A 12104-nucleotide genomic window follows, 5' to 3' on the forward strand; every position below is an offset into this window, starting at 1 on the left:
TAAGATTTTCAGCTTTTATTGTATGTAATGGTGAGGAAAAATAATACTGGTTCTAAGGGACTTAGGCTAGGACTTAAAGACATCATACCACAATAGATTCCATGCTCCATGCAAAAAACTTGTCACCCTTTTACTCAAAATTTCCTTTTGACACTTCTGGGGATGGCCTCCTTGTTCATTCCCCTCATTCTGCTAGATGAAAACTCTCTCCAGTGTTAATCTGATAATAACCCTTTAACAGCTTTAATGTTTTAACCATATCATCCCCCCATTTGTCTTCTATCCACCAAACTTTGCAGTCTGCATGTCCTCAGTCAATCCTTATAAACCAATACTCTACAGTGTCCTAATACCATTTTTGTTATCTTCTCTGTATCCTCTTCATAGTTACTCCATCCTTCAAATCCTGGTAATGAGATCTGAGCACATAAATCCAAATGTGGTTTGAATCAAAGCTTTATAGAATGGGACTATAACCCTTTTATCTCTCATGATCAATGTTGTCCACAATACTGCAGCAATACGGGGAATGAATGTAGGAAGACAAGTAGTGTGATAGGAGAGAATGAGAAAATAATAGTTGATAGTGTGGAAGGTGTGAGTGACTGTGAAAGTTTAGGAGATGGTTTTGTTTGGGAGAGTGAATTTAGATTAAGAGTGACTGACCTGCAGAGGGAGATAGATGAGTTGAAAGAGGAGGTGGAATGACTTGTGAATGAGAGCAGAAGTATGAAAGATAAGATTAGGAGAATGGAAGAGATAAATGCAAGGCGAATCAGAGTAGGAGAGAGAGAGAATTTAGGGAGTATGAGTGAGAGGTATGGGGGTGCTAGAAGAGGAGAGAATGGAAACAGTAGAAGAGAGGGAATGAGAGAGAGGTATGGGAATGCTAGCAGACGAGAGGACGGAAACAGTAGTAGGAGAGACAGAATGAGAGAGGGATATGGAAGTGTTAGAAGTGGAGAAAATGGAAACAGTAGGAGAGAGGGAATGAGAGAGATGTATAGGAGTGCTAGATGAGGAGAGAATGGAAACAGTAGAAGAGAGAGGTATGGGAATGAAAGAAGAGGAGAGAATGGAAACAATAGGAGCGAGGGAATGGTAAGAGGTATAATGTATGGCGACTCAATGATCCGTGGTGTTCAAGATAGGATGCGTGAGGAGTGTTTGCCAGGAGGAACAATAGAAAGGGTGGCTATGGCAATTAAGAGAGGTGAAAGGGTGGATGAGATGATTGTGATGGTAGGAACGAATGACTTGAGTGGTAATGTAAGTCGGGCAACGAGAGATAGGAGATTTTTGCTTGAGACTGTACGGAAGAAGACAGAGAGAGGAAAAATAGTGTGCGTGTGCCCTAGGTATGATAATGATGAGCTGAGCAGAAGAGTGGTGATATTGAATGGCATAATAGCGAGAATGTGTGACAAGAGAGGACTGGTATATGTGGATGCTTGGAGTGCGTTTGAGGAAAGAGAGGAATTGTATGCGAGAGACCGTTTACATTTGAATGAGGAAGGACATAGGCATCTGGAGAGATTGCTGTTCTGAACGAGTCACTGTGTCCCAGGGAGGATGATATCAGGGGTGGCCTCTTGTGGAAATGGATACTTGGGAGAAGGGAGACAATGTCAGGTAACACTGAGCCCAGTGGAGTCTAGAAGGGATAATGCTGGGTATAGAAACAATGGCATTTATATGCTTTATACTAATGCCAGGAGTATCCGGAATAAGGGAGAGGAATTGGTGGCGCAAATAGCATCAGCCTGGCCAAAAATTATTGCGATCACTGAGACGTGGTTGACAGAAGGGGATATAACAACAGGAATAGAAGTCGCTGGGTATAGCATTTTTCGTCAGGATAGGAGGGGAAAGCGTGGTGGTGGGGTACTGCTTATGATAAGTGATGACCTATGTCCTCTAAGAGTTGAGAATTTGGAAGGAAGTGAGACAAATGATTTTCAGAGCGTATGGTGTGAGGTAGAGGTAGGCAAGACAGGATATTTAGTGGGGTGTTGCTACAGACCCAGGAGCACAGAGGATGGGGACCAGGAGATGTTTAGACAGCTAAGTTTGGCAAGTGCAAGAAGAATGATTGTTATGGGAGATTTTAACTTCAGTAGTATAAATTGGAGAGAGGAAGATGCATGTAGCAATAGGGGAATGGAATTTCTAGAATTCTTGAGGGACAAATGTCTTAGGCAACATGTAACAGAGGGAAGAAGAGGTTCAAAAGTTTTGGATTTGGTTATAGCATCAGAAGAGTTGATAATAGCTGCGTTGACGTCTCACCCACCAGTTGGAGAGAGTGACCATATGGTGTTGACTTGGAAAATGAATAGACATGCAGGAGTATCAAAGAGACGGGAACTTATGTGGAATTATAAGGCAGGTGATTATAATAGTCTTAGACGTCAACTTCGGGAAGTATCATGGAGGGAGGAATTGGAAGGCCGGGATATCACTAGTGCGTGGGAAATTGTGAAAGAATATTTGTTATCAGCAATGGTAAGTTGTATACCACGAGTGAAGAAGAGGACGCAATTTGGAGTAAAGTGGATGACAAACAATATTAAACAGGAATTGCATGTGAAAAAGAGGCTATGGAAGAGATATAAGGAGACAGGTGAAGAGATGCATGAGGAATATAAGACACAGGCCAGAAGAGTGACTATTGTGGTAAGGAAAGCGAAACTGGAATATGAGAGGAGATTGGCCCTAAGATCCAAAGAAAATCCTAGGGAATTTTTTAGCTATGTGGCCAGTAGTAGGAGAAATAACTGTGGAAGAATGATATTGTGGGATAAAAATGGGAATAGAGTGACTGATGCAGAGGACATAGTGGAATTGTTTAATGAACACTTTATTGGAGTATTTCATCCTAGAGGAGTCAGTTTTCATGCTAAAGGGATAGGACTGGTTCGAGATCTGGAGGTACAGGAGGAGAGTGTGTTTCAGATACTGAGTACTCTGGATGTCAGTAAAGCTGTGGGACTGGATGGTATTTCACCACGAGTTTTGAGAGAATGTGCTAGGGAATTGACAGTGCCTTTAACGTGGCTTTTCAATGAAAGTCTGGCTTTGGCAAAGGTGCCTAGGCAATGGAAGGAAGGTAAGATAGTGCCATTGCATAAGGGTGGTAACAGACTGGAAGTGTCCAATTATAGGCCAGTCTGTGTGTCATCAGTAGTTGTTAAGATCTTGGAAAAAGTAGTGAGGGACCGTATACAGCATTGGGCAGATGAGAATAATGTTATCTGTGAGAGTCAATATGGATTTGTGAAGGAGGTGCTCTTGTTTTAGTAATATGCTAGCCTTTTATAATAAAGTTACAAGAACATTAGATGAGGGAAAGGCATATACCGCAATTTTCTTAGACTTGGTGAAGGCATTTGACAGGGTGCCACATGATAAGCTGATATTTAAGTTGCAGCACATGGGTCTGGATGTCAGATTGGTCAACTGGATTCAGGATTGGCTGTCTGATAGGTATCAGAGAGTTGTGTATGGTGGAGCAGTTTCTAGGAGGCAGAGGGTTACAAGTGGGGTCCCACAGGGCTCAGTACTAAGACCTATATTGTTTAACCTTTATATCAATGACATAGCCAGTGGATTGCAGGGGGATATTCAGTTGTTTGCGGATGATGCGAAGCTGGGAAGGATTATTAGTAATAGTACAGATGTGGTAGCCCTGCAAGAGGATTTAAATAAGCTAGATAGATGGGAAAATGAATGGGGCTGTCAGTTTAATGCAGCAAAATGTAAGGTCTTGAGGTTTGGGAAACATCGATGGGATGCTGCATACTCTGTGGGAGGAGTTATACTGGAAGAAGTAGGGGAGACAAGAGATCTGGGGTTGATGATTGATAGAAACCTAAAGTTTAGGGGACATATTGCAAAGGTGGTGAAGGTAACACAGAGGATTGCTGCTATTATGAGAAGGACACTGACCTGCAGAGATAAGAGGGTTATCATTCCGTTGTATAAGTCTCTGATCAGACCACACTTGGACTACTGTTCTCAGATTTTGTCCCCAGGATCTGAAGGGGATAAATTAACTGTGGAAAGGATACAAAGATGGTTTCAGGACTGTACAAGGATAGTTATGAGGATCGGCTGAGAGAATGTGGACTGCAGAGTTTGGTGGATAGAAGAAGGAGAGGTGATATGATTGAGACTTTTAAACTGTTGAGAGGTGGTTACAGGGTTAACACTGGGGAGTTCTTTCGCTTGGTTGAACAGCAGGAAGGAGTGATGACAAGAGGCCATCCCTGGAAGTTACGAAAGGAAACTGTGAGCAAGAGGGTAAGGAGTGGTTTCTTTGTGTGGAGGGTGGTTGAGCTGTGGAATGCATTGCCTGATGGAGTGGTGGGAGCGAGAACGGTCAGTGAGTTTAAAGAGTGGTATGATAGACTTTGTGTTTCTCAGGGGGACCTCCCCTCGATGAGTCTTGACAGACTTTATGTCTTAGGAAGGACCTCCCTCGATGAGTCTTTTGACTCCTTGGAGGCCTGAATAATAATAATAATAATAATAATACTCTGAGATATCTTTACAACCTTGGCAATATATCCTCTGAAATTTAAATTTCTTTCTCCATTCATCCCAAGATCCCTTGTTTCTACACTTCTTCCACCATAACTCCAGTGAGCATGAGACATCCCATATATGGATACCAAATTTCAAAATCTTACATTTAGTTGTCTTAAACTGATATCCACATTCATTTGCCCAACTTCTCAACTTATTCAAATACAGGAAAACCTCACTAAATGCAATTAATTAATCCATTAATTAACGTGTTCTAAGCGAAATCGCATTAAACGAATACAATAAACAATAGGAATAATTCTAATTCATCCATCAGTTAGCGTAAATTTGAAAAAAAAAAAAAAAAAAAGAAGCAAATCTATATTAGAGGATAAAATCATGAAAGTAATTAAAAATCAATTGCTTAATTTTACTTAATGTCTAAACATTTGATTGAGCTTCTTTAAAAAAATAAATAATAAATAAAAAAAAAAATAAATAAAATAAAAATGTTTGAATCGTGCTTGACTTTTTCATCTTGTCATGCAATCTGTGATAGCTGCTGATCGCTTTATTAAGATTTCAGCGGATTTTGAAGCTTCATTCCATATCAGGATCAAACAAAATTTCCTTAGCATGCTCAACATGATTGAAAACTAGCTCAAGTTCTACTGCGGTTAGCTTCTTAGTCGCAAAATTTTCTTCCTTTTCGCACTCATTATATATTCTTCTTCTTCATATGCATGCTGTTCTAGTTGAAGGAGATCATTCTCGCTTAGCTATTCTGAATGGGAATCGAGCAAGTTTCTCACATCTTCATTATACAGTTCGTTAAACCCAAGTTCTTTTCCAATTGTGCTGATTTCTTTAATAATGTTATCAGCTGGGTTATTAAAACCAATGAAATCATTTGCACAGTAAGGTGAGACTCTCTGCCACACGGTTTCTTTATTATGGCAAATTTCTTTGTCTTTCTCTTAGGGGTTGAATATAATAAAGCCTTATAGGTATCTAAATTAAAACAAAATGAAGGAAAAACTGATAGCGCAAGAGAACAGAGATTTCATGTGCACCTTCGATGATATATTTTGAGTCAACTGCCGAGTGTCACCAGCAATGCCTGCTACATTGAAAAGTGTTGGAAACAAAATATCTCGCATAACGCAAAAAAGTCGTTAACTGATTAATCAATTCACTCACTTATGCTAACTGATTATCGTACATATTGAATTTGCATTAAGCGAGGTTTTCCTGTACTCTTGAAGAGCATTTTTTACAGTTGGTCACACAGGCACATTTTCAACAGATAAATAAATCATGCTAGGGGTAGTACGATTTATAAACAAAGTAGCATCTTTGAAAATGAAAGGAGGTTCTCTTTTGAAGTTAAACTGAAGTGTGGTTAGGGATTTGTTAATTAAGCAAGGTAACTAAGTTAATGAATTCATTATGTCTGTTAAATGCACATTCTTAGGCTTGTCTGTTTTGCGACTATCCTAGACTGAATTCAAATTGAAATATTAAAAAAAAAAAAAGTGTGGTGAGAAAGCAGATATGTAGGCTTTCTCACCATACTTATTCGGAATCTAGCTGAATTTATGCACAAATGCATGATAGAAAGCTAGGGCGAATCTCCCATGAATGTCTTCACACCCCTTTTAGGTTTCAAAGATACTGATATTGCTACTATGATAACTAATATTACCACTGTTAATAAAGAAAAGCAATTTTACCTTAAGTTTCTTTTGACATAATAAACTTTTTCGTGGAACAAAGAATATGTAATACTTTTTATTTGTTCCTCTTCCTTCTTCATGGCTAACAGAAAAGCAAAGATTATCGTTAATCCTCAGCATATACAGCAGAAAATAAGCATAAATACATACAATTTCTAAATCTCATTAGACTTCATCAGGAGGAACTGAAATGGTTTTGGTGAAGCAAATTAAATCATCTAGCGAGTGCATAGTGATAACCAACAGGAATGGAGACTGCATTTCAAAAATGATGGTTTTTGAATCTAGAGATTTGGGTTTTTCATTTCACAAAAACAGATAAGTGAATATACAATTAACAGAAATATCAATGAACTCAGAGCCTTAACTGTTCTGAATATAATTCTGATCAAACCAATCACAGTGAACCCCCTACACCAAACACTGTTATAAAAAATTCACTAACTATAACCAACAAAAAGTCTAATCCAAACCTACATAGTTATAATGCTAGTAGAAAGAAAATTACTGTAGCAAACTATTCTTCTGATCCTCAGGAGTTCTCTAAATTGGAAGTAACTGTCAGTGTTGCCAAATGAAAATGACTAAAAACAGCTAAATCTTAAAAAAAAAAAAAAAAGACCTAAAAAGGAGTTAAAAATAAAAATTTGAAGCTAAAATTTTAAAAATAGTAGCTGATACTTTTAAGTTACTTACTTCATTCAAGTTGAAGTGATACTTGCATATAAGTGGCGCTAAATACATCTTCCACGTGGTCTTCTGCGCTCAATTCACCCACATTTTCATTTAGATTTTCAGCTTTATTATATGTGGCCATCGTTCCAATATTACTCAGTGTCCTGTAAGGTGTCTTCTCCCTCCAGGAGATTGACTACCACGCGTCTCCACCATGTTCTATTCTGCGTCTCTCTGCTGCATTCCTCATACGATAGATAGGTCCACTCTTCTATATTTTTCATCCACTCCAGTCTTTGTCTTCCTCTTTCCCTCAACTGTTCCTTCGAGAAGTGTCCTTTGTAGGCAGTTATGTCTCAGAATATGTCCAAAATATCTGACTTTTCTCTTTTTAATTTCTTTCATCAGGCTCCTGTTTACGCCTGCCATCTCTAGTACCTCTTCGTTTGTCTTTCCATGATATTCGCATAATTCTTCGCAGCATCCATATTTCAAAGGATTCCAGTTTTTTCACACTCAGAGTGGAGAGTGTCCATGTCTCTACTCCATATAATAACGCAGACCATATGTAGCATTTGGAGATTCTTAGTCTTGTTTTCAGATTTAATTCTCTAAATGTTAGTAGATATTTCATCCTGTTGAAAGTTGACCTTGCAATTTCAATACTTTTTCTAATTTCATCTTCTGTCCTGCCATTTTCTGTGATCAAGTGTCCGAGGTATATGTATTTTTGCACCTGTTCTAATTTATTTCCTTTTATATTGATGCATATTTTTGGTATTTTCTTTTCTCTTGAAATTATCATGATTTTTGTCTTCTTTTTAAAGTTGAAACTGAGGCCATACTGTTTGCTATACTTGAGGGTTTCATCTATAAGAGTTTTGAGGTCATACTTGTTTTATTACTCAGTGTAGATGCTGGTAAATGATCATCTGTACAGCACTTGTTATGCCTGAGGCCATACTTGACTGACAAAATAGCTGTCAACATCGACAATTCCATCTTGTTTCTTAATTTAGTTTTAACTACATTCATGGAACTAAAAATTCGTTCAATTTCCGCATTAGAATTTGGCAGTATTGATAAATTTATTGCACACTGAGCAATTTCTTTAAATGGATTCATTCCAGATGTATCTTTATATTCTAGGATTTCAGTCCAGAATAGCTCAGTGTTTTCTATATTTCGCCAGTTATTTAAGTGGATAGTATTGCACTGCTATTCAGCAGCAGCAACATCTTTTTCTATTTTCAGCATTATTTCTAGGATGGGAGTAATAGGTTCTTTTATATGTTTTAGAGTATTACCAACAGAAAAAGAAGACATTACTCTTAAAATATTCAAGTTTTCCAGCAACCTTTGCTTAAGCTGTTTGAAGAGACCAAGAAGAAACTGTCTTGCTGTACTTCTCAGATTTCGCTCATCAATTTGCTTTATTTTCTTTTATCATCAACTTTGAAATTTTTCTTTCAAATCTGTAACCTAGATTTGGATTGGGATCCAAATAGTTATCAATCTCTGATTCTAGAGGGTCGAATGTGGATGATGGTAGCACTAACATATTAGCAATAGAGCGAATCGAATGAGAAAAGTCTTCAAATAATCTCATCTTATCTGCACTGTACACCCCTTGAGGGTACATGGCAGGAATTTGATGATGATGATATCTGCACTGTTAGATTCGAAAATTTGTAAACTTACTGAACTTGAACAGGATGCAAAAATAAAAGGTACAACAGATTCCTTTCATCTTTATACATCTCCCACAAAATTTGAGCTTTGTAACATTTCTCAGTCACACTCGCGACTTCGAAGTGAGTTTTTAATTCCAACCACTGGCTGAGAATTCTGTCTACTGAAGGTTCAATGGAGAGCCAGCTTGTTGCACAATTGCTTACAATTTTCAGAGGAGCATCATTTTTGTTGATAGTTTGATACAGCTCTTTGTATGCTGCTTGTCTTGAAGAAGAATGTGAAAACCACGTATACGTTTTTCGACAACTAAAAATTCTAATTTTCTTTGGAGAGATTCTGCACGAGTGTGAAACATTGCCAGTTGTAATGAATGGCTTACGCATCTAATTAAAATTAAGGAGGAAATGTATGCCTTCAGTTGTTCATAAACGCCATTATTGACACCAACCATAACACTGGCGTTGTCTGTACCAATTGCAATGAGATTTTTAATGTCCAGTTTCTTGGTCAAGAGCTCTTTTTTCAGTGCAGCCACAATACCACTAGCGTCACACTTTTCTAGAACCACCATGCTCAGAAATGTAGGCATAATTTTGTTGAATTTCTTGCTATAATAAATGATGGCCATTCCTAAAATCTTATCCACTGTGATATCATTCGATTCGTCTATTAGCAAACTGAAATTTTCATCTCGAATGTCCACAACTAGATCTTCTTCAAAATGCTCACTTAGAATATTCTTTACAATTGCAGAGCACTTAGCCTGGTACATTTTTACCTTTGGCATAATTTGACTATCTGGGATGATATTTTTTGCAAAGATCTACTAGATGATCGCAACTGTTGAATGACGAGTGACAATAAAGAAATAATGCTAACCTACCTTCAAAGTTTGAGGTCTCATCAGAGTTTTTCACAAGCATATTTGTAATAGGAACAGCCTTATATGGAATTGCAGCAAGATGTTTCTTAGTTTCGCTATGCTTTACAAGCTGACAATATTTAGCAGCTATATAACATCTGCAAAACTTACAGTGGCCTTTTGTAGCGTCACCAGGAACTTCACACAACTATTTATTAAACATTTCCATTTGCAACCACTCCCTCCTAAATTTTTGCTTATAAGGTTTATTTTTCTCTTTGCTCATTTTTGAAGAAGGGTATACAACGCTTTACTGCAACAAATTACGATCAGTCTTTGAAAACTTCCCACTTGCTATTGTAACTACCAACCAGAACAATGTACAAAGACTAACTTGTTGTGGTGCTATCAACTTTAAGGTGACAAAATGGCAGACTGTTGGGCCATGTGAGTGACTGATGTCATCATGCGTTTGAAACGTGTATGATGCTCACACCAAAACGTACAATACAATTCCTTATCAAATGCGAACATCTGGAAAACTTTTAAAACAATTTCTTCAACAGTAAGTTATAAAAACACTAAAAAGAGCTGAAACTAGTTCTGAAGGAGCTAAATTCGGAGTTAGGGAAGAAAAAAAAAAAAGAGCTAGATCTAGCTCCAAAAGAGTTAAACTGGCAACACTGGTAACTGTATGGTGGATGGCAGATTATGCTTAATTTTACAGTAAATGCGCATTAATATTGGATCATAACAGTTCAGAATTTATCACTTAATCCTCTGAGGAGGTCTAATGCAACCTAGAAGTTATAATTATTGTCTCCCTCTTCACTGAATTCCTGATGTTGTATTCTCAAGATTTTCTAGTTACTGAAAAATTAATGACAGAATACACAACCTCTTCACTGAATTCCTGATGTTGTATTCTCAAGATTTTCTAGTTACTGAAAAATTAATGACAGAATACACAACCTGCACTTATTCGCAACAATAGCAACAAAAATATAAAAGTTAAGAAAAACAAAAAAAAAAACTAAACTTTGGGATGCACTGTATTACGGCCAGTCATGGAGAACAAAATAACAATATTTACATATAAAATTTTATTTTATTTTTTTGTTTAGTGATCATGTAATTGGACCTACACGTGTTCATCTAACACTGATAGGACAAGGCACCAGATTGATTCCATCTGGCTCTCCAGTGGTGGAAGACAAACATCTCTGATGTGCAAACTTGTCCTGGAGCAGGCTGTGGTGCAGACCATTAGCTAGTAAGAGCCAAAGTAAGACTAAGACTCTGAAAACTTCCAAATCAGGCACATTCCACTAGACTAATGTCAGAGTAATTGGTTCACAGAAGAAACATCAAGTTAGGTTGGATGATTCTTTGGAGACCAATGAGGAGAACCCTCCAGAAATGCTTTACGAAGGAGTCAAAGTTATAATACAAGCTACAGCCGAGAAGTACCTTGGCCCAATAAGAAGACAAAGAGACCTATGGGTATAAAATTCAACATGGGATCTGATCGAAAGAAGGCAGATGGAGAAAAAACAAGGCGAAACAGAGACTGAAAAATATAAGAGCTCTTCTCACTACATAGAGAAGTGAGAAGAACCATCAAGTAGGGCAAGGAAAACTTTTATACTAATAAATGCAAAGAGAGTTCCAAGTGAGGAGGCAAAATTATAAAAGGATGTTTCTTCTAGTTCATAACCTAAAGCACAAGTTTAAGCCCAAATTGAATGTCATCGAAGACAGGAATGGAATCCCAGCAGGGTTAATTACGACCACACGAGATAAGAGTGTTTCATAGATTGATTACAAGGATATTGGAAACAGGATCATGGCCTAGAGACTGGAACAAGTTGGTTTTCATACCACTACATATGAAGGGAGATATGCAGGATTGAAAGAACTATGTAACTGTTAGTTTAATTTCTCATGCAAGCAAGATTTTATTAAAGATCATGCTAAAGAGGATTGAGGCCAAAGTTGAGGCAGAGATGCCCAAGGAACATGCAGATTTTAGGAAAAGTAAGGGCACCAGAAATCAGATCCTTTATCTTAGACAGATCATAGAAAAGTATAAAGAATTCAGACTCCCTATGGTATTATGTTTCTTAGACTGTTCTAAAGCTTTGGGCAATACTCAGCATCTGAACCTGTGGGAAGTAATGAAAAGAATGGATTTTCCTCAACACACTATCAGGTTGATAGCTAACTTGTACAGGGAGCAAGAAGCCACGGTAAGAACAGGTGTTGGATTGGCTCAGGGATCTGCAACCTGCAGCCTATAAAAGGTTGACCATACTTACATGGCCTGTGGCCCGAATATTGGATTATTTAAATAATACATTTTATAATATGAATAATAAATTAAAAATAATTTTATACCTATACTTTGTGATATCGTCGTGTAACATGATGCGAGTCAACTGTGTGAGTCATTATGAGTGGGGATAACAAAGGCAACTTCATCTGACGACAACTGAGATTTTGGCACACTTTTGCAGTCGGTTTTCCTGTCTGTCTTTTAATATAATTCAATTCAGTAACATTAATTCCTCCCTCGATGAGTCTTTGGACTCCAGGGAGCCAACACTCAT

At 37.7% G+C, this 12104-nt stretch overlaps 1 protein-coding gene across 3 annotated transcripts in view; it reads right to left on the minus strand.

The window, feature by feature from the left end:
* car (vacuolar protein sorting-associated protein 33A) overlaps window positions 1-12104 on the minus strand; it is a 396220-nt gene that overhangs the window by 302286 nt on the left and 81830 nt on the right. For all 3 annotated transcript variants that reach the window (XM_090391677.1, XM_090391678.1, XM_090391679.1), the window contains exon 4: window positions 6261-6345. In XM_090391677.1, coding sequence (XP_090247803.1) covers window positions 6261-6345 — 85 coding nt within the window. The remainder of the gene's footprint in view (window positions 1-6260; window positions 6346-12104) is intronic.

Source organism: Typopeltis vanoorti, chromosome 4 (genome assembly GCF_054136105.1).
Source record: "Typopeltis vanoorti isolate ZY-2024b chromosome 4, IOZ_Tvanoo_1.0, whole genome shotgun sequence".
In the NCBI taxonomy this organism is placed as follows: Eukaryota; Metazoa; Arthropoda; class Arachnida; order Uropygi; family Thelyphonidae; genus Typopeltis; species Typopeltis vanoorti.